Here is a 22,500-nt window from a genome sequence, read left to right as displayed (position 1 = left end):
CTCTCTCTCTCCCTCTCTCTCCCCCCGCCCCCCCCCCTCTCTCTCTCTCCCCATCACTTTCTCACTCTGCGGAGAGAGGGAGGAGAGAGGGAAATAGAGGGAGGGGGAAGAAAGGGGGAGGAGAGAGGGAGGAGGGTAACCTTTTATCAGTCGGTGTTCAGCCTCCCTTCCGTCCCTTTCACTGCTCTCATCCCTCTCTCCCACTGTGGGCTGATTGGCTGATTGGCTTATTGGCTGATTGGGAGAGTAGTGAAGCTGAAGGTCACGGCTCTCATCCGCTCATCAACTCCAGCTCCAAGAACTTCACTGTGATTACACCCAGTCCCACAGACCCCCCCCACCACACACACACACACACACGTATATCCATACATTTGAACGTACACACACACACACACACACACACATAAACACAAAACATGCACACACACGTACACACACACACAAACACACACACACACACACACACACAAATGCATATCCCCACACGCAAGCACACACACACACACACACACACACACTTACACACACACACACACACACACACACACACACACACACACACACACACACACACACACAGTTCAGGTCCGGTGTCAGCTGACAAGGTAGTTCTAAACACTGTGGCTCTTTCACCCCAAAAACGCACTTGACATTCCTGACAACTCCCCCCTGACCACCCCTCCAACCCCTTTGATTAGGACAGGGCAGAGGGCCCGCTGGCCTGTGATAGGCTAGGAACTGTGTGTGTGTGTGTGTGTGTGTGTGTGCGTGCGTGCGTGCATGTGCGTGTGTGTGTGTGTGGGAGGAGCCGGTGTCTGATGAATAATGCTAGGGGGGGTTTTCTACAGGACTCTACTGTTGCTATAGCGACCTTTGTGGCTGGCTGCCTTTCTGTTCTCTCCTATTCAGTAGGCGTGAGCACACAGACACACGCACGCACACACACACGCACACATACACACACACACACACACACACACACACACACACACACACAGATAATGTGGTGGAATTCAATCTCTCTCATACATACGCACACACATTCACACACACACAGACGACAATGACCGGCTATTAGTGCATAGAGCGAACGATTCTAAACCCATGACGCTTCTGGACTATGGTACATGTTCAGGTAAATATGATCTCCGACAATGAGACACTCTCAAGAAAGAGGACTGTGTGTTTCCTTGTTAGTGTGTGTGTGTGTTTCTGCACGCGTCTATGAGCAGAAGCAGATGCAGTAGATTTGAGGGGTAGAAGTAACGAATGAACAGTGCCGCTAGTTCTCCTCTTTGTTCTTGCGAACACACAGAGTCAGTCTGAAGTCTGAGTTAGCCTTGGCACTCTGTCGCGTCTCTGTTGGCAGTGCGATGTGTTGATGATTGTACTATCTCTCCTGCTTCTCTCCGGCTCTGAGTAGAGCGTTATCGCGTGACACAGTCCAGGCACCGCACTCCTTCTGAAATATTTCATTGTCTGTGACTGTTCCTTTTGAATTCACAATCGGAATAAAAAAAAACTGTCACTAAAGCGTGAGTGGAGAGAAGAGCCGGGCGCTGGAAGGACGTTTTCAGTCTCGTACTTCCTCTCTCGCGCACTGCCCTTGGGGACGTGTCCGTTGTCGTCGGTGACGGTGATGTCTGGTCTAACTTCGTTACGCCGATGGTTAAAAGTTGTCTGGCTTTGTTGTTTGAAACTGTCGAGCGAATGAAGGAGGAGAGGAGAGAGGAAGTATGTAAGGAAACTTTATTTCTATAGCACCTTTCATAGAGCAGAGGCCACAAAGTGCTTCACAGGTGCAATATAATGAAAAACAATGGTACAAAAAAGCTATAACATAAAAACAAGGAACAGGAGGCCAGACAAACAAACAGGCTAGACAGATATCTGAACAGAGTCTTCAGCTGCGTTTTAAAAGTGTCAACATAGACCACAGATCTAAAGTCCAGTGGAAGGCTTCTACAGCCTAGAAGCCACGACTTAAAAGGCTCAGTCACCTTTAGCCATGAGCGCGGGACAACCAACAGGCCCTGGTCAGACATCCTGAGAGACCTGCTAGTGATGTGGGGATGGAGCAGGTCACATGACCTGAGAGACCTGCTAGTGATGTGGGGATGGAGCAGGTCACATGACCTGAGAGACCTGCTAGTGATGTGGGGATGGAGCAGGTCACATGACCTGCGAGACCTGCTAGTGATGTAGGGATGGAGCAGGTCACATGACCTGAGAGACCTGCTAGTGATGTAGGGATGGAGCAGGTCACATGACCTGAGAGACCTGCTAGTGATGTAGGGATGGAGCAGGTCACATGACCTGAGAGACCTGCTAGTGATGTAGGGATGGAGCAGGTCACATGACCTGAGAGACCTGCTAGTGATGTAGGGATGGAGCAGGTCACATGACCTGAGAGACCTGCTAGTGATGTAGGGATGGAGCAGGTCACAGATGTACGCAGGTGCCAGACCATGCAGAGCTCTAAAAGTGAAGACAAGTACCTTAAACTGGATCCTAAAACTGATGGGGAGCCAGTGTAAGGAGGCCAGGATGGGAGTAATGTGACAGGACTTTCTGGACCTAGTCAGCAGCTTTGCAGCAGCGTTCTGGATCATTTGTAGTCGGTCCAGGGATGCCTTGCTGAGGCAGGTGAAAAGAGAATTTCAGTAGTCCAGGTGAGAAAAAACAAAAGCATTGCAAAAGCAAACAATCATTTCCAAGGTGATGAGAGGATATTCAAATTTCAAGATTTCTTTATTTGTCACATGTAATGTACGGTGTACAGTTACAGTGAAATGTTGCTAACGGCTCCAAGATTATGCTCTTTTACAGATAAACTCCAATACTCAATTAACAAATTACACAATAAGTACCGTTTCTATACAGTATAAAGGTAAAGGTAAGATAATATAGATACCGGTCTGGATGGATTATGTACATGCTTTATATGGATATGAATTAATAATTAGGAGGATACGGTGGATGTATTGACATTTGCATTGCATGTGGTTATGTTATACACACTAGATATTCTGATCCTCTGGGTATAGTGGTAATATACATTAGATAGAGTAATTCGGGTGCCGGATGGCCTGGGGGAAAAAGCTCTTCCTGAGTCTCTCCATGCTCGCCATGTGAGTGCGGTACCTTTTCCCTGACTGTAGCAGTGGTCTTGCATCTTCTGGAGTGCCCCCCCCCACCCCAAGGTATGTTCAGCTGACCACTCTCTGTAGGACCTTGTGATCCTGAGAGCTGCTGTTCCCATACCAGGTGGTGAGTCAGGATGCTCTCCATCCTGGATGAGTAGAAGCTCCGTCGGATCTGGTGGGACGCTATGAATTTCCTCAGTTGTCTGAGGTGGGTCAGTCTCTGATGGGCTTTCCTCATCACAGTGTCTGTATGTGTGTTGACCATGTCAGGTCCTTGGTGATCTAGATGCCAAGGTACTTCAAGCTGTCCACTCTCTCTACAACGTTCCTCTCCTGCTTCCTCCCAAAGTCCACCAGCATCTCCTTTGTCTTGCTGATGTTGAGATGGACACTGTTTTCCTGACACCACTGGGTGAGGAGCCTCACCTCCTCCAGGTAGACCCTAGGAGATGAAGAGAGGAGGAGGAGAGGGTACGAGAGGTGATGAGAGGAGGAGAGGAGACAGGAGGAGAGGCGATGACAGGAGAGAGGAGGGGAGGGCGGTGGAGGGGAGGGGTGGGTACAGATGTGGGAAGTTAGAAATGTCACATGCAGCAGCATTTCACCTCGCGGTATTTGGCAGGGAAATCCCGTTGGAAATCTCGTGGGATTTCAGACGGGTGTTATTTCGTTTTAGTGATGCACCACCGCCAGGTGGCGTCTTTGAGTAGATTTAGCAGGCTGGGCTCAGTGTTTTTCTCCTATAGTCTACGAATGAAGCATCATTAAATTTCACATCCTTTAATTTAAATGCTCTGTTGTAAAGCAGTTTGAGCTGAATTTATCTGTATGAAAGGGGCTATACAAATAACGTTTAATTGTTATTATTACCTTGTTCTCAAACACATGTTTTCTCCATCTCGATGTAATTTAATTATTACGAACACCTATAATATATCTAGGCCTACAGTAGCCTATCTATCTCGGCAACTGACGTCGGGTCAAGACGTGGTGTCTGTTAAGTCAAATGCGCAAAATAACAGTATTGTAAATATATTTGTTAGTAAAGATATGGTGAAGGTTTATGGTGAGGGTTTTGCGTTTTGTTTCTGGAACGCATTCAACTGGTAGGCTACTCGTAAACCCCGGAAGTACATTTGAAGACAGGGCACCAGCTAATGTAGCCAAGTCTGAGCGCAGTAGGCTATATGGCTTCAGCGCGATACAAAGAAAAAATAAGCTTGATCGGAGGCGTGGATCCATACAAAACTGAAATAGTCGCCATGAGTAAAGATCACTCATTGCCAATCATATCCGGACATTAACTATCTTGTGCATAGCGGCAGGTTTGACAGTGAGACATCAACCGATAATTGTAATAATGCGATTATTGAAATGGTCTTGTGAACGCCTTTATCTGATTTCCAAAATCGAGGTAAGGTCCATAGGACGATTGTGGGTTTTCATTTGCACATAACTATATTTTAATAAAACATTGAAGTCCGCCTGTCAATGACTTTCCCTAAAATTGTGTTCTGTTGCACCCCCTATTGTTACATTATAAATGAAAAAAACATACACAATATTTTGTTATTTGAATGATCTTGAATATATATATATATATTCAAGATCATTCAAATAACAAAATATCGTGTATGTTTTTATTTATTTATACCGGCCGCCAGCTGTTCAATGAACGGCTATAGGGAATGCGCAGTTTCGCGCTGGCTACAGCCTATTATATGCACAGTTTCGCACTATGTAGGCTATTATAAATAAGTATTATTCATTGGGGGAGCTTGGACTCGCTGGGGACTGGTGGAGAGACACAGAGCCTCCCCAGACGCAACATCCTCCAGTTGGCTGAAGAGCTGCGCGCTCTGGCGTCCAAACAGCCACCTGAGGCGCCCCTCGCAGTGTCCACAGAAGAATACCCCCAAAAAAATACTTGCATGGTGAAGACAAGCTGCAGCAAGAACAGAACTGTCTACCAATGCATGAAGTGCACCTAGCTGTCTGTGAGAGGCTATAGCAGAGGATATGTGCGAAGTGTATTTGAGCTGCCGCCTCAACCGTGCGTATAAGAGCAGAGCGCATCATATAGCTACAACTAGTAGCCCATAGCCATTAAAACGGCTTATTGTTTTTTTCATATATCAACTAGATAATTCGATTATAATGAGTAGCCTAGTAGGCTATAAAATGAATTCAATAGGGCAAGCCTTAAGTTGTAGCCTAGGCTACAGTACAATCACAAGACGCATAGGCCTAGCCTATCGTAAAAAGCGTTGCGTTCTCATAGGCCTATATTAACTTAGATAATTATTAATTATGCTCAGGTCATAATGTCCTTTGAAAATAATTCCCTCTTAAGCAGAATTTGAATTGTATTAAAATAGGCTAAAATTAAATTTCCACATATTCTGATTCCTTCTAGGTCTATATAAAAAAAAACATTTTTTTAATGTGTAGCCTATAGGCTTCTGCGATGAACAAAACAGCCACAATGTAGCCTGCTTAGCGAGCGAGAGGGCAGTCTACCATAAAGTGTATAACCATAATGTAATATATCTAGACTACATGCATTGTGGTATTTCTTTATATAGCCAATTGTTTCTCAATAAACAGTTATGTCATCCTCTGAGTCCGAATGTAGGCTAATAGACCGGCAGCTCTAAATGCCTTCCCAATCAATGAGACATTGTAAAAATGATGTTTTATTGATGAAAAGGGTAAAACTGAAAAACATGGAGTCATTGCATTGATCAATGCAGTCCGCTACGAGCAAACACTGAAAATACAGGTCCTCAATTTATTTAGATTAGACTAGCCTATCCAACTGGACCACTCCAATGAATGTTGAACGTAGCCTACTTTTATTCTTTAGGTTTTACAGAATCGGCCTACAATGTCCACACATGCATGCGCCATCTGACTAGCTCGTCACTCGCCAGCGAACCTGGACTAGACTATTGTAACCCCCCCCCCCCCCCCCAAATGCTTTTATATTCAAATAAACTGGATGAACCGGTTTCCTAGCCCTGGATCGTGGGGAGGGGGGTAGCCTGCGTTAGCGGGTGCTTTGCCATGACCGGCCATTGAATTCGCTAGTTTGATTGATAGATGGATGGATTAACGTCCAAAGTAGATTGTGCAAGTATTGTATAGGCCCATGTGTAAGAGATGAATGGCTGTAACCATGAACTCAGCCAGAGGTAGGCCCTACTGTAGATTATCAGCATTATCACCAGTCTCAATTTATGTCTCAATTTTTGTGTTGCCATTCATTTAAACCAGCATCTCATCTAGACTACTTCTGTTGCTGCATTTTTACATTTATGCTTTCATGATTTTAGAGCGCAATAAACATTTTCCAGGATTCCAATAAGTCCATCCATTCATCCAACTTTGTTCTGAGCGCAGCGCAGGCTGGTAGCCTACTGTCAAGGCTCACGACTGATGCACTCCCTTAACACGTCTCGCATCCCCAGACCATCAAGAGAATTTCAATATGAAAGACCTTGGGATTCCAGGAGTCAAGGCCGTTTCAGACGGGGAGCGACATTCCGCCTGCGTTCTCGCTCGGATCAGCGGGGGACGCACGCGTCCTGCGCGCAGCGGGGAAAGCAGACTACAATTCAGCTCTTGTCGCGGGCGGGCGTGTGCAGCCTAGTTCCATATGAGAACACTCCTCGGTCCAATTCCGTATAGTTAAACTATTGGCATGCTATCAATGAAAGAAAATACATTGTAAATAAACATGGTTTTAGGCTATTGTTTTTATGTAGGCCTATAGGGTAAGCTATTTGTGTTCATAAGGTAACGTCATTGTAAACGAAAGTAGCCTATAGCCTATAATCCAATTGACTGGAACCAGGGGGTTTGACAAAAGTAATGAGGCAAAATAATTCAAGATGTATCTTTCACATTAAAACTACATACAAAGCTGGGAATGCTAAGAAAATTGCATATGTTTGCAAACTAAAACAAGTGAACACAATTTTACAATCGAAAATGCTTATGAGACCATTATTTTACTTATATGGGGCAAAAGTGGTTTCTCTTCCTGCTTCTGCCTAAGCCCTCCACAATACCACAACACAACGGTGTCATGTTTTACCGAAGGAGAAGTGAAGAAGACGGTAGCTAGCAGTAGCTAAAGCAGTTAGCTAATGTTAAGATCATTCCTCTAGCTGCTTTGCTGCTAATGCGAGTTTGTCTCCGTTCCTGCCCGAGAAACAGAAGTTGAACTAATAGCATCAAAATCAAAATAGCTTAAGGAATCATCATTGTAAAGTTAGCTATCTGCTTTTTAGCCACCGACAGCTACCGTTAATATTATGGAAGCTGCTGTCGTGAGCCAACTTGCTATCACGGTCTTATCGTGCAGCTTCACAGCCTGCTATTAGCAGACAGCACTAATGTTGACAAAATCACACTTGCACATCATTAGAATTCCAACCATTTATATGGGATTTATCATTCAACTAAACATGGAACCTGAATACTACCTGATATTTCAACCTGCTGCCATCAGTGATCGGCGCGTCTGCCTGTTTGAGTCATGAATATCTTACGCAGTTATATTCCATGTAGTGTCCCAAAACTGTTAAATCATTCCCCATGTAGTTCACTATGAGTCACACTCAATACATCCATGGTAATAGGGAGGGAGTGAGTGAACCATTTCAAACACATCTCTGGTCATCTCCGTTAGCCATCTTACTCGTCCTGATGCCATGTTCCATATGAGAACACTCAGCCTAATGTATTAAACTTCTACTTGTCCCGACAGTTAACAGATATAGACCCGGCGACAGTTACAGAGATAGAAACTATAAATAGATAGGCTTTGTTTGTAATAATTAAATTACAACCAGACAGAGAACAAGGAGTTTGAGAACGGTAGGCTCATCTAATGTGCGAGATGAGCTACAGCAATGGGTCAATGAGTGGTATTACTGCGCCCCTATGGGCATGCGAGCGGTGGTGCGGAATGCCGTAAAGCGCCAGTTAGAATACCGCGGGTCAAGTTACATTCTTATGTTCCCACATCTGTATGAGGCTGGAGCTGAAGAAGGTGCACACAGGGTCAGAGGAAAGGAGAGAGATGAGAGGGGGAGGGAGGCGGGAGCTGGGGTCTCCGTGTTCTGTGGGCTGGTGGGGCAGAGAGGGGGATTTGGGGAGATTTTCAGATTGTGACAGGGGCTCAGCTCGTTGTGTCCCTGCAAATAGCTTCCAGAAAATCAGTCTCACACACACACACTCGCACACACACACACACACACACACACACAATTCCATTCAGTAAAGAGGGATGTATGTGTGTGTGGTGGGGGGGGGCATTGCAGTATTGATCTGTTTTGGCCTGGCTCCGAGTCACCCAAATGAAAGGTGTGCATGAGCACACACACACACACACGCAAACACACACACATGCACACACACACACACACGCGCACACACACACACACACACACACACACGCACACACACACACACACACACACGCATACACACACAGCTCTCATGGGGACCTCATCTGTCTGGGTTATAGCTGGATGGCTTTGGAGACTGATATGGAGGACCTCCATTAAGCCACTTAAAGACCTAATGCATCAGCTAGTGACTACCGTGCACTGGATACACACACACACACACACACACACACACACACACACACACACACAAATACAGGCCACATATCTACAGTACGGATAGTGAATTGTCCTAACTTCCTCTCTCCCTCCCTCTCTTATTCCCCCTCTCTCTCTATCTCCCTCTTTCCATCTCTCTCTTTCTATCTCTCTCCTTCCTTCCTTCCTTCCTTCCTTCCTTCCTTCCTTCCTTCCTTCCTTCCTTCCTTCCTTCCTTCCTTCCTTCCTTCCTTCCTTCCCTCCCTCTCTCTATCTCTCTTTCTTTCTTTCTTTCTCTCCCTCTCCCTATTTCTCTCCCTCCCTCTCTCTCCCTCTCTCCCTTCCTCTCTCTCCCTTTCTCTCTATCTATCTCTCTCCCTCCCTCTCTCTCCCTCTCTCTCTCTGTCTCTCCGTGTCTCTGTAGGAGCTGCAGTTTGAGAGGTTGACCCGTGAATTGGAGGCGGAGCGACAGATTGTGGCCACTCAGCTGGAACGATGCAAGCTGGGATCTGACACAGGAAGCATGAGCAGCATCAGGTAACACATCCCACCTCCCTCTGTGTGTGTGTGTGTGTGTGAGTGTGTGTGTGTGTGCGCGCATGCGTGTGTGTTGGAATGCTCCTCCCGGCTGCCACTTCACTGAATTATCAAGAAAGTATTTAATTTAGTTATGAGTGTGAGGTTCAGCGTGCCAGAAAGAGAGGCGGGCACAAAATTGGTCTGGACTAGAATGAGAACAGTTAAGAGGACTGTGTGTGTGTGTGTGTGTGTGTGTGTGTGTGTGTGTGTGTGTGTGTGTGTGTGTGTGTGTGTGAGAGAGAGAGACAGAGATTGGCTTCCTGGAGTCCATCTCTCTCTGAAGCCTAGGTTACACTAGTGCATTTTTTCATGGCTACGTTTTCGAACGGGGAAATCAATGCACAATTACACGTAAAGATCCATTCAAATCTCTTATCACACTAAGGCTGTATTTCAAACCGAAGGGCTCATCCCAACGCCCTACACCCTACGGAGTGTCTTCCATTCGTAGTGAGCAATGTGAAGGGCATAGGGAGTAGGGTGTCAAAATAACGCTGGTTTGGAATGCCCTTCAACATCATTTTCAGGGCTGTCGCATGTGTCAACAGGCTGCCACAAGCTATATCTAACCACCAACCTATCTTAACTGAAGCTAAGCTTTCGCAGTGGGAAAGTGATGTGTCCTGATCTCAGGCTATTATAAGCCCAAAACGGCAGGGTCATCTGAGAATTTCACGAAGTAAATGTGCATCACCTGTTTAAGCAGCTGAGTTTTACACAGCTGTAGCCGATTGGCTAGTTTTGCGTCCGATGTTCCATTCATATCTCAGCCAAACACAACTATGCTTGAACTTTTCCACTTGCCAGTTTGTGCTTCTCATTATTATCTTTGGGGGAGCTGCTTGTGCACTGCAGGGATTCTTTATTAGGAAATAGTCGTTGGATTGTATTCAGACATAATGTAGGCTGGTACTGTCAAGGACCACAGCCGACTGAGGCACCGAGTGTTACAGTATCAGCTGGGCTGGAGTTCCGTCTTTCATCGCTGACCAGCAGCTGCCAAGTTGGGATAATGCTAGTTAGCTAGCTTGTAAATTCGTCAAACTTAATAATTACCACACATATAATTAAAAAATACTGATAGCTAGTTCCAGGGACGTAGGTTTGATTTGAGATTTGGTAGGGACACACTGGGTTGTTGTTGTTTCACGTAGTCTGGATTGAATCTGGGTGGTGGCCGAATCAGATTAATATCCGTCGCCACTGATTGGGCAATGTGACAACGAATGACAAGGTTTATTTACCTACATCTGTTGAGTCAGACTATAATCTCACCTGTAACCCTGATGCATCTCCTGCCTCTCCTGATCCCGCCTTTCTGCTGCTTTGACCCCCAAAAATTCTAATGTTCATTTTTGTCTTATTTTTTTCTGGTGGCATTTTGCCCTCCACTCACCATCATAAAAGGGAAATGATTGACAATATCAAACTACTTGCAGACATGAAACACTCTTTTCCGTGTAGCCTACAGCCTATTCTGTGTAGCATATGAAATATGAACATAATTACGCTGGACTTGGACTATTGAACTAAATTGCATAAACAAACCAGGCGTCTACGTCTGGTTTGTTTAGCCTAATATGCAATTCAGTGGGCAAGTGAACCTAGCTAGTCATTGCTCAAACCTAGGAGTTTGCAACAGTTATACCAAAACTGATCTATTACTAGCTAAAGACAACTGTTATGACAACATTACAGCACCTTAGAATAGGCCACCTTGCATATATAGGGAAAACATCTAGACCCCTCAAAACTAGGATCATAGGAGTACTATCAGGAATCATGACCCTAAGAGCCCGGTTGCCTCACACTTTAGTCTCTTCAAACACACGGTCGTATCACTGAGTTACAGATGTGGGAACATAAGAATGTAACTTGACCCGCGGTATTCTAACAGGCGCTTTACGTCATTCCGCACCACCGCTCGCCTGCCCATAGGGGCGCAGTAATACCACTCATTGACCCATTGCTGGCTCGCACATTAGATTAGCCTACCGTTCTCAAACTCCTTGTTGTCTGTCTGGTTGTAATTTAATTATTACGAACAAAGCCTATCTATTTATAGTTTCTATCTCTGTAACTGTCGCCGGGTCTATATCTGTTAACTGTCGGGACAAGTAGAAGTTTAATACATTAGGCTGAGTGTTCTCATATGGAACATGGCATCAGGACGAGTAAGATGGCTAACGGAGATGACCAGAGATGTGTTTGAAATGGTTCACTCACTCCCTCCCTATTACCATGGATGTATTGAGTGCGACTCATAGTGAACTACATGGGGAATGATTTAACAGTTTTGGGACACATGGAATGTAACTGTGTAAGATATTCATGACTCAAACAAGCAGACGCGCCGATCACTGATGGCAGCAGGTTGAAATATCAGGTAGTATTCAGGTTCCATGTTTAGTTGAATGATAAATCCCATATAAATGGTTGGAATTCTAATGATGTGCAAGTGTGATTTTGTCAACTTAATGCTGTCTGCTAATAGCAGGCTGTGAAGCTGCACGATGAGACCGTGATAGCACGTTAGCTCACGACAGCAGCTTCCATAATATTAACGGTAGCTGTCGGTGGCTAAAAAGCAGATAGCTAACTTTACAACGTTGATTCCTGTAGCTATTTTGATGCTATAAGTTCAACTTCTGTTTCTCGGGCAGGAACGGAGACGAACTCGCATTAGCAGCAAAGCAGCTAGAGGAATGATCGCGCGGTCTCTTTAGCCCTGAGACCATCAGGCAGGCAGCAGGAGGTCGTTGAAGGCTTTATATATTATTATGATATTATGTCTAATAATACATTCGTTGAAAGTAGGCTACACAGGCTGATCTACTATACGGAATTGGACCGAGGAGTGTTCTCATATGGAACTATGCTGCACACGCCCGCCCGCGACAAGAGCTGAATTGTAGTCAGCTTGCCCCGCTGCGCGCAGGACGCGTGCGTCCCCCGCTCCGAGCGAGAACGCAGGCGGAATGTCGCTCCCCGTCTGAAACGGCCTTGTCTCCTGGAATCCCAAGGTCTTTCATATTGAAATTATCTTGATGGCCTGGGAAGAGACGTGTTAAGGGAGTGCATCAGTCGTGAGCCTTGACAGTAGGCTACCAGCCTGCGCTGCGCTCAGAACAAAGTTGGATGAATGGATGGACTTTTTGGAATCCTGCAAAAATGTTTATTGCGCTCTAAAATCATGAAAGCATAAATGTAAAAATGCAGCAACAGAAGTAGTCTAGATGAGATGGTGGTTTAAATGAATGGCAACACATAAATTCAATGGCCGGTCATGGCAAAGCACCCGCTAACGCAGGCTACCCCCCTCCCACGATCCAGCTAGGAAACCGGTTCCTCCAGTTTATTTGAATATAAAAGAATTTGGGGGGGGGGGGGTTACAATAGTCTAGTCCAGGTTCGCTGGAGGACCTGTATTTTCAGTGTTTGCTGGTAGCGGACTGCATCGATCAATGCAATGACTCTTCAGTTTTACCCTTTTCATCAATAAAACATCATTTTTACAACCATGTCTCATTGATTGGGAAGGCATTTAGAGCTGCCGGTCTATTAGCCTACATTCGGACTCAGAGGATGACATAACTGTTTATTGAGAAACAATTGGCTATATAAAGAAATACCACAATGCATGTAGTCTAGATATATTACATTATGGTTATACACTTTATGGTAGACTGCCCTCTCGCTCGCTAAGCAGGCTACATTGTGGCTGTGTTCATCGCCTATAGGCTACACATTAGAAAAATGTTTTTTTTTATATAGACCTAGAAGGAATCATTTCCTATTTTAATACAATTCAAATTCTGCTTAGAGGGAATTATTTTCAACGGACATTATGACCTGAGCATAATTAATAATTATCTAAGTTAATATAGGCCTATGAGAACGCAACGCTTTTTACGATAGGCTAGGCCTATGCGTCTTGTGATTGTACTGTAGCCTAGGCTACAACTTAAGGCTTGCCCTATTGAATTCATTTTATAGCCTACTAGGCTACTCATTATTATCGAATTATCTAGTTGATATATGAATAAAACAATAAGCCGTTTTAATGGCTATGGGCTACTAGTTGTAGCTATATGATGCGCTCTGCTCTTACGCACGGTTGAGGCGGCAGCTCAAATACACAGCCAACTGGAGATGTCGCGTCTGGGGAGGCTCTGTGTCTCTCCACCAGTCCCCAGCGAGTCCAAGCTATTCCCAATGAATAATACTTAGGCCTATTTATAATAGCCTACATAGCGCGAAACTGTTCATATAATAGGCTGTAGCCAGCGCGAAACTGCGCATTCCCTATAGCTGTTCATTGAACAGCTGGCGGCCGGTATAAATAAATAAAAACATACACAATATTTTGTTATTTGAATGATCTTGAATATATATATTCAAGATCATTCAAATAACAACATATTGGGTATGTTTTTTTCATTTATAATTTAACAATAGGGGGTGCAACAGAACACAATTTTAGGGAAAGTCATTGACAGGCGGACTTCAATGTTTTATTAAAATATAGTTATGTGCAAATGAAAACCCACAATCGTCCTATGGACCTTACCCCGATTTTGGAAATCAGATAAAGGCGTTCACAAGACCATTTCAATAATCGCATTATTACAATTATCGGTTGATGTCTCACTGTCAAACCTGCCGCTATGCACAAGATAGTTAATGTCCGGATATGATTGGCAATGAGTGATCTTTACTCATGGCGACTATTTCAATTTTGTATGGATCCACAAGTCGATCAAGCTTATTTTTTCTTTGTATCGTGCTGAAGCCATATAGCCTACTGCGCTCAGACTTGGCTACATTATGCCCTGTCTTCAAATTTACTTCCGGGGTTTACGAGTAGCCTAACAGTTGAATGCGTTCCAGAAACAAAACGCAAAACCCTCACGTTCACCATATCTTTACTAACAAATATATTTACAATACTGTTATTTTGCGCATTTGACCAAACAGCCACCACGTCTTGACCAGACGTCAGTTGCCGAGATAGATAGGCTACTGTAGGCCTAGATATATTATAGGTGTTCGTAATAATTAAATTACATCGAGGTGGATAAAACATGTGTTTGAGAACAAGGTAATAATAACAATTAAACGTTATTTGTATAGCCCCTTTCATACAGATACCTTCAGCTCAAAGTGCTTTACAACAGAGCATTTAAATTAAAGAATGTGAAATTTAATGATGCTTCATTCGTAGACTATAGGAGAAAAACAGAGCCCAGCCTGCTAAATCTACTCAAAGACGCCACCTGGCGGTAGTGCATCACTAAAACGAAATAACACCCGTCTGAAATCCCACGAGATTTCCAACGGGATTTCCCTGCCAAATACCGCGACGTGAAATGCTGCAGCAAGTTACATTCTTATGTTCCCACATCTGTATGTAGGTACTGAACACGTCCAACTCCCACGGAGGGGGGGTGACATCAATGCTCTTCTCTTGCAACGGGAACTGTATTGGATATATACTCTGAACACCATGTCACCTAAGGGCCTAAATGAAGACACTGACATTTGTCCTTTCCTGTAACAAGCTCTGGGTTTCTGTCGCTCTTACCTTCTGAATGTACATTCAGTATTTTGACTTGGTCGGTTGCTACTCAAAACTTTTCCTATTGTACTTTTTTCTATTGTACCTTTATCTATGTAGCTTAACTAGAGGCACCTCTATAGTAGTCAGTGATCATACTGTATGACGGCTTATCTGCCTGATTTTGTTTGTGTGACACCCTATTGTGGGTCTCCCCTCTATTATCGTACAGTTGTGTACTGTATTATTGTATCCCTATATGATGTGTGTTAATCTATTGTACCACATGCCATTAATGGTGTGAATTGACAGGTAAGGGATTTTCTTCTGTATACACAGTACTGTGCTCAGTCTCTATTTCCTGTGCAGGTCATGTCCTACTGATAGTATCCACTCGCTTTGAAGACGAGTTACGTGTATCTATTTTTGCTGTCATCTCAATAGGCTCAGGTGTGCCTCATTCCACCTGATTACACTTGTTTGTCATGTGACTGTGTCGCAGGTATATCTAAGATGGTGCCTTTTGCTATTGAGTCTGATGAAGAGCTTTGCTAGAAAAGTCACACGTTTGATTCAGGTAAAATAAATGCCTTAACCATGGAGCCCAGCAGTGTGCGAGACCGCTCTTTTTCATTCTCTTGTTTTGGCTCGGCACCTGCCCTTTTTGGTTTATGGATGTGCATGTGTCACTCTGTCTACACATTACAAAACAACCACGAATAAGACCATTAAAACATTGTATTAAGTTACTTGCTTAGACTTAGTTCCTCCCGTTCCTATTGGAACATTGGGCGACGAGTCCCCTCCATTTGCTCCGGTCCCTGGCAACCCTTCTTGCATCGTGCCAGCTGACATCCATCTCTCTTAGGTCTTCCTGAAACGTATGTCTCCACGTCTTCCTTGGCCTCCCTCTTTTCCTCTTCCCGCCCTCTGGCACCCAGTCCATTGCCACACTCGCTGGTCTCTCTTTTGGCAGTCGGAGTACGTGCTCAGCCATTCTTTTTCTCCTGGCAGAGACCGTGTCAGACAGTAGTGCCACCCCTGCCCTTCTCATCACCTCTTCATTGGTGATGTGGTCTTGCCATGAGATCCTCAAGATGGTTCTGAGACATTGTCGGTGGAAGACATCCAGCCTGTTGGAAATGCTGGCAGTCCTCTTCCACGTTTCGCAGGCGTAGGTCGCTGTTGGAATGACTACTGACATGTAGAGGCGGAGCTTGGTGGCCGTGGTGATGGCTTTGGACGACCAAATGTTGCGGAGCCGTTGGAACACTCCTGCAGCTTTGCCGATTCTTGTTCGTACGTCTTTCTCTATGTCTGCTGTACCCGAGATGTTACTGCCGAGATAAATGAAGTTCTCGACATACTCGATGTCATGTTCACCTAGAGTGAGTGGTGGGTGATGTTGATCCTGTCCGTCGATCATGGCCTTGGTCTTCTCGTGGCTGATCCGTAGACCAACCTTTTCTCCATGCTCTTGGAGGTTGCTGGTCATTTCCTGGAGTGCAATGTGGGTATGGCTGATCAGAGCCAGATCATCTGCGAAGTCCAGATTGGTCAGTTTGCCCTGACCCCACTTGAAGTTTGTCCCGGCGAGGGTCTTCCTCATCGTAAAATCGATGACAATAAGGAAGAGCAAGGGGGACAGGATGCAACCCTGTCTTACACCAGTCACAATGTTGAAGTCACCGGTTGTGCCCCTGCTGGTTCTGACTCGACAAGTGGAATTCTGGTATAGGGCCCTGAAGATGTTAACATACTTGGACGGCACGCCATACAACTGGACAATCTGTCACAGTGATTCCCGGTGGATGCTGTCGAAAGCCCTCTTGAAATCGATGTAATTGATTATGAGGGGTGTCTGAAGTTCTTGGCACTGCTCTATGATGTTGCGAAGGGTGAAGATCTCTTCGGAGCAGGACCTTCCCTTCCGGAAGCCAGCTTGCTCTTCCCTTAGGATGTTATCCACCTCAGCCTTTAGGCGTTGGAGCAGCACACTGCAGAATACCTTGCCAGGGATAGACAGCAGTGTGATGCCCCGCCAGTTGTTGCAGTCCCATAGGTTTCCCTTCTTAGGCAGCGTCACAATGACCCCACGTCTCCAGTCGATAGGAACATGTTCTGCATGCCAGATCAGGTTAAACAAGCAGGTGAGGCTCTCCACAACGACCTCCTGGCCGTCCTCCAGTCCCGGCGCCTTGCTGTTCTTAAGGCTCTTGATTGCTCTTGCAACCTCGGTCCCAGATATCTCTTCTGAAGTAACACTCAGGGTTGGAGCTAGTGGTTCCTGGTATTAAGTTAACATCATCAATAAACATCTTTTATAACTTAATTAATCATTTATTATCCTTTTTAACATAGACAAACATTTAAAATGTGAAATGTAAACATGTAATCAAGCGGAACACCAAATCAAACATAATACATTTGTTATTACACTGTTATTACACATTTCTGAGGTGATTTTTAGCCTAGCTACTCCATACAGTCTAAATGACCATTTACTAAAACATTGATAATGTTTGGTTCATAAAAAATAAGGGCATAGGCTGAAAGCTGTGAATAGCTGAAAGCCTGTTACACTTGACCCCATGGCTGTCAGCCTGACAAAACCTCCTTGTGCTAGCAGGAGCTAGCAATAAATATTTCTAATAGTCATATTGGCTGTTAGCTAACAAAATAGGCATCAAAATGATATGACTTTAGGTTAATGGGAATAAAAACTCAAAAACAGACTTTTGTCATAAAATCTGAAGATCATAAAAAAAAGAGCTGATTTATTCCAGACAGGCAGAGGACTTAAACTAAGCATGTGCAGAGTGAGTTACATAACAATAGCTTGTTTCTGATTGGGTGAAATTGGGGTGTTACACTTGACCCCGTGTTACACTTGACCCCACTCTCCCCTACGTTGTTGATTGGATAGCTGGCCTTAATTCCCAACCGTCTTGCTTTCACAAGTTGTGAATGGTAATTAAAAACTACAGTTTTCACTCTGTATTATTTTTGGTAGGGACAATTTGTGTTTCCGTGGCTTTGGTATTTCCATAGCGTCCATACCTAAAACTATGCCTATGGCTAGTTCAATCATGATGTAACTATAAGATATCTGCTAAAAAAAAAAAGAAAAATCCATCGACAGATTTAGCTACAAATCATGGTCTGCAAACTATTAAGCTAGGTTGCCAAATTACTGTCGCCTCAACGCCCACCATATTTGTTGATAAATTATTGACCGGAGACGTCGCAGTCGCAAAGAGTTGTGGGAGCGAAGGGAGCAAAACTGACCATTGGTTGTTCACTTCGAAAACGACCGTTAAGAAGGGCCCTTCGAAGGCAGCACTTTTGCACCCTTCGGATTGGAACGCCCTTCAATATGGCAGTGGTGGGCGTGGCCAAGATTATGTTCCCTTGGAAGGGTAGAGCCCTAGTATTTGGAATACAGCCTAACACGCCCAAAAACCACCATTTAAGAGCATATCAAACAGGTGATTTACGAGTTTGATGGATGAAGGACTTAAAATGGACTGATAATAAGGACTATATACTGGAATATTTGGACTGTCTGTCTGGATGGGAAGAAGAAATTCACATATTACTCCCCCAAATTACTGAGGGGCGTGTCTTTTTGTCGGTTTGTCTGTTTGGGTGTTAGGTTGTGTCTGAGGGGAGTGTCTGTTGGGTTGTTTGGGTGTTAGGTTGTGTCTGAGAGGAGTGTCTGTTGGGTTGTTTGGGTGTTAGGTTGTGTCTGAGGGGAGTGTCTGTTGGGTTGTCTGGGTGTTAGGTTGTGTCTGAGAGGAGTGTCTGTTGGGTTGTTTGGGTGTTAGGTTGTGTCTGAGAGGAGTGTCTGTTGGGTTGTTTGGGTGTTAGGTTGTGTCTGAGAGGAGTGTCTGTTGGGTTGTTTGGGTGTTAGGTTGTGTCTGAGAGGAGTGTCTGTTGGGTTGTTTGGGTGTTAGGTTGTGTCTGAGAGGAGTGTCTGTTGGGTTGTTTGGGTGTTAGGTTGTGTCTGAGGGGAGTGTCTGTTGGGTTGTTTGGGTGTTAGGTTGTGTCTGAGGGGAGTGTCTGTTGGGTTGTTTGGGTGTTAGGTTGTGTCTGAGGGGAGTGTCTGTCTGTCTGTTGGGTTGTTTGTCTGTTTGTCTGTCTGTTTGGGTGTTGGGTTGTTTCATCACACAAAAAAACAACACTTGCGAGACTGTCTGATCAATTGATCGTAGACTACTTATTATTATTATTATTATTATTATTATTATTATTGTTATTGGTCTTCATGAGGGGATGAGGGAGTTGATAAGGGAGATGCATGAGACTGGATGATAACTAGTTTGTTATAGATTTTATGCACATTTCCCTTTTTTGGGACATTTCGGTAAAAACATTTACACTAATATTTATTCACCATCACATGCTTCTGTGTCAGGATTGCTGGCATAAACCCATTCTAACGTCTCGTCATATTCAAGTCTCCTCATAATATAGGAGCTATAACGTGAGGAAATGGATGAAATACATAAAACAAATTGATAATAAGAACTATAATAGCCTATTGGAACATTTTGACTTAATTAGATGATTGAATAGGGAATATTATTCAAAAAGAAAAGGGCAGGAGTGCTTGGAAATTCATGATGAAGGTGTTATTTGGTTGGGAACATAAAATACTGAGCTGGGGAACCTATCCACACATACAGTATAGCGGCATATCATAATAAAGGCTTTTTAACTTTTTGCCAGAAGAGTGCATTGGACTTTTTTCTTATTTGAATGAAGGCAGGACTAAGATAAAATTATTATTTGAAGTGTCTGCTCTTGTTTTGTATTATGGTTGAAAGTGTCTACTTTTTTCGGGAACCTGTAACATGAATACAGTTCAAGTTCATCATCAAGTTCAACCCATCCTACGTTATTATCCACTGTGTTGTGTTCTGCGTGACTCCTGTTATTCTTATTTCCAAATTGATATTAACTATAGTATCCACAAAGATCAATTGCGATAGCTCAAACTCGTAAATCACCTGTTTGATTGTTATAATGTGAACACAGCGTTACAGTGTACAGTAGGCCTATCCATATATTTTTTTTTTAAAGCCCCCGCATCTGCCCATTACACTAGAATTCAGCTGAGAATTATGAGCACCAAAACGTTGCTCCGGATGTATACCAAGGCCTCCGGGGTGGAGGATCGTTTTGGCCGGGGTAGTGTAATTGCTAGTCTTTTTCTGTGAAAATGCATTAGTGTAATCCAGGACTGAGACAATGATGAACACTCAGAAAGAGAGAGAGACCGAACAAGTGTGAGATAAAGAGAGAGAAAGATAGAGAGAGAGGAAGAGAGAGAGAGAGAGAGAGAGAGAGAGAGAGTTTTGCTCCTCTGACAGTGTGCGTGTGTGTGTGTGTGTGTGTGTGTGTGTGTGTGTGTGTGTGTGTGTGTGTGTGTGTGTGTTTGTGTGTGTGTGTGTGTGTGTGTGAGTGAGTGAGTGTGTGTTTGAGTGTGCGTATGTCAGAGCGGAGATTTATTTCTAGACATTCACTCCAGTTCCCTGGGCTTACAGTTGTGTAAGCACACTAGAGGTCTTCACGGGTCGGGTATACCCGAGGGACCCGAGACCCGACCCGAGACCCGTACGGGTTCGGGTCCACGTTTCCTCGTTTTATTATGGTCAGTCGGGTCCGGGTCGGATCCCATTCTATTACCGTCGGTCCCGGGTCTGTTTATCATTATGTGTATTACCCGAGTGGATCTGAGAAGATCCGTGATCAGCGCAGCGCTGAATCGTTTCTTTTTTTTAATCATTATTTTCTTTTGGCGCGCAGCGCTGAATCTCACGAGAGAAACGCATGCGTGATTGCGAGTTGAGACAGAGCGGGGAAAATAGCAAACAAAGAAAGATGGACACCGTTAGCAGCTTGTCTGATGTTAAACTAAAGTTACAGAATAATGAATATAAAGAGGTCAAACCCACCGGCACCTCTTCTGTCTGGGCCAACTTCATGCATATTGTCAACAAAGAGGAGAAGAAAGTAGGCGCTGTTATAAATAGCGATTGATTTCATATAGCCTAGACTAGTTCTTCACGTTAGGTCTTTCTGTTTTGATCGATTATTTGATTGATTGTATGAGGCTACCATATGTTGTAGGGAGACTACGACCTGATAAACGTTTTTAGCAGTGTGGCATTTTAGTAGCAACTTTAAATAGTCTGTCGGATCCGCCGACCCGACCCGAACTCGGGTCTCTGTCCTACTCCTGCTCTCGGACATTTATCGGATCGGGTCTGTAATGTCTCGGGACAAATTCGGGTCGGTATATATATTTTTTTCAAATGATCGGATCCAGTCGGATCTCGGAACGAATTTATCGGATCCATTCGGGTTCGGGTCCGTCTTTTTGGACCCGAGAAGACCTCTAAAGCACACCACTCAAGGAGTACTGCAACCACAGAAAGAGTGTGTGTGTGTGTGTGTGTGTGTGTGTGTGTGTGTGTGTGTGTGTGTGCGTGTGTGTGTGTGCGCGCGTTTGTGTATGTGTGTGTATGCGTGTGTATGCGTGTGTATGTGTTTGTGTGTGTGTGTGTGTGTATGCGTGTGTTGTTAGGAGTTTGGTGAACAGCCAGTTGGATTTTAATTTATATAAAATAAAATAAAAATGGAGTAAAAGTGGTGTCTGTCAAACCTGCCTATCTTGTGCTGTGTCTGCTTGTCTGTGAACGTGGCCGCCGTTAGCGATGGGTCTGCGGTGCGGGCACAGCTGGGCCTGTCATCGTCTCTCTAATCACCCACATGAGGTCTGGCTCGGGCCCAAATGAACTGGCGCTCGTCCGCGGTGATGCCCGTCTGATGATGATAGGATGATGATAGGATGGTTCGTGTGGCTTTGCATTGCTGAGCTTTGTTTTTATGTGTGTGTGTGTGTGTGTGTGTGTGTGTGTGTGTGTGTGTGTGTGTATGTGTTCATATTCATGGTGAAAGCACGTCTCCTCAGGCTGACCATTGTGTCGTCAATGGTGATGTCCAGGTCCCGGTGCGGGCAGCCCTTCATCTCTCCTCTGCTCTCCTCCTCTCATCTCAAGATTCAAGAGAGATTCAAGATTCATTGTATTGTCCCCAACCCGGCGACAGCTGAAGGGGGGGACTTTAGGTTGGCCGGTGTCACGTCGTGAGTGAGTGAGTGAGTCTGTCAGTCAGTAGTACCAGAATCCACCACAAAAGGGGCGCCTTTCCAATGCATTTTCCCATTGACACGTACATTTAGATTTTTACATCAAAAACTATGCTTGGTGTCTCAGTATAGTTTCAGACAAGTTTACTCAGGAAACCATGTACTTTCTACATCCGCACAGAGTAGAGCTTGAGGTGTTTATTAGAGCTAGATATGTCTGTATTTCAACATTCATTATAGGACTTTAGACCATACAGGTGCATGGACTTGTTTGCCCACTAGATGTTAGGAGATGTTATTGTCCTCTTACTCACTCCACCATGGTTTGTAGAGAGCTTACTTTCATTGATACACATGATGTGACATTAGTAGTGCCAGATATGTCTGTATTCCAACATCCATTATGGGACTCTTGACCATACAGGTGCATGGACTTGTTGGCTA

General features: G+C 44.5%; 1 protein-coding gene across 1 annotated transcript in view; it reads left to right on the top strand.

The window, feature by feature from the left end:
• Positions 1–22,500, top strand: part of ctnnd2a (catenin (cadherin-associated protein), delta 2a) — a gene marked incomplete at both ends in the record, with an annotated part of 313,279 nt that overhangs the window by 66,257 nt on the left and 224,522 nt on the right. The window contains one exon of the mRNA XM_084443367.1: positions 9,189–9,301. Within this exon, the coding sequence (XP_084299493.1) occupies positions 9,189–9,301 (113 nt within the window). The remainder of the gene's footprint in view (positions 1–9,188; positions 9,302–22,500) is intronic.

This window comes from Borostomias antarcticus (genome assembly GCF_949987555.1).
Source record: "Borostomias antarcticus genome assembly, chromosome: 9".
Lineage (NCBI taxonomy): Eukaryota > Metazoa > Chordata > Actinopteri > Stomiiformes > Stomiidae > Borostomias > Borostomias antarcticus.
This window is presented reverse-complemented; position numbering and strand designations above follow the sequence as displayed.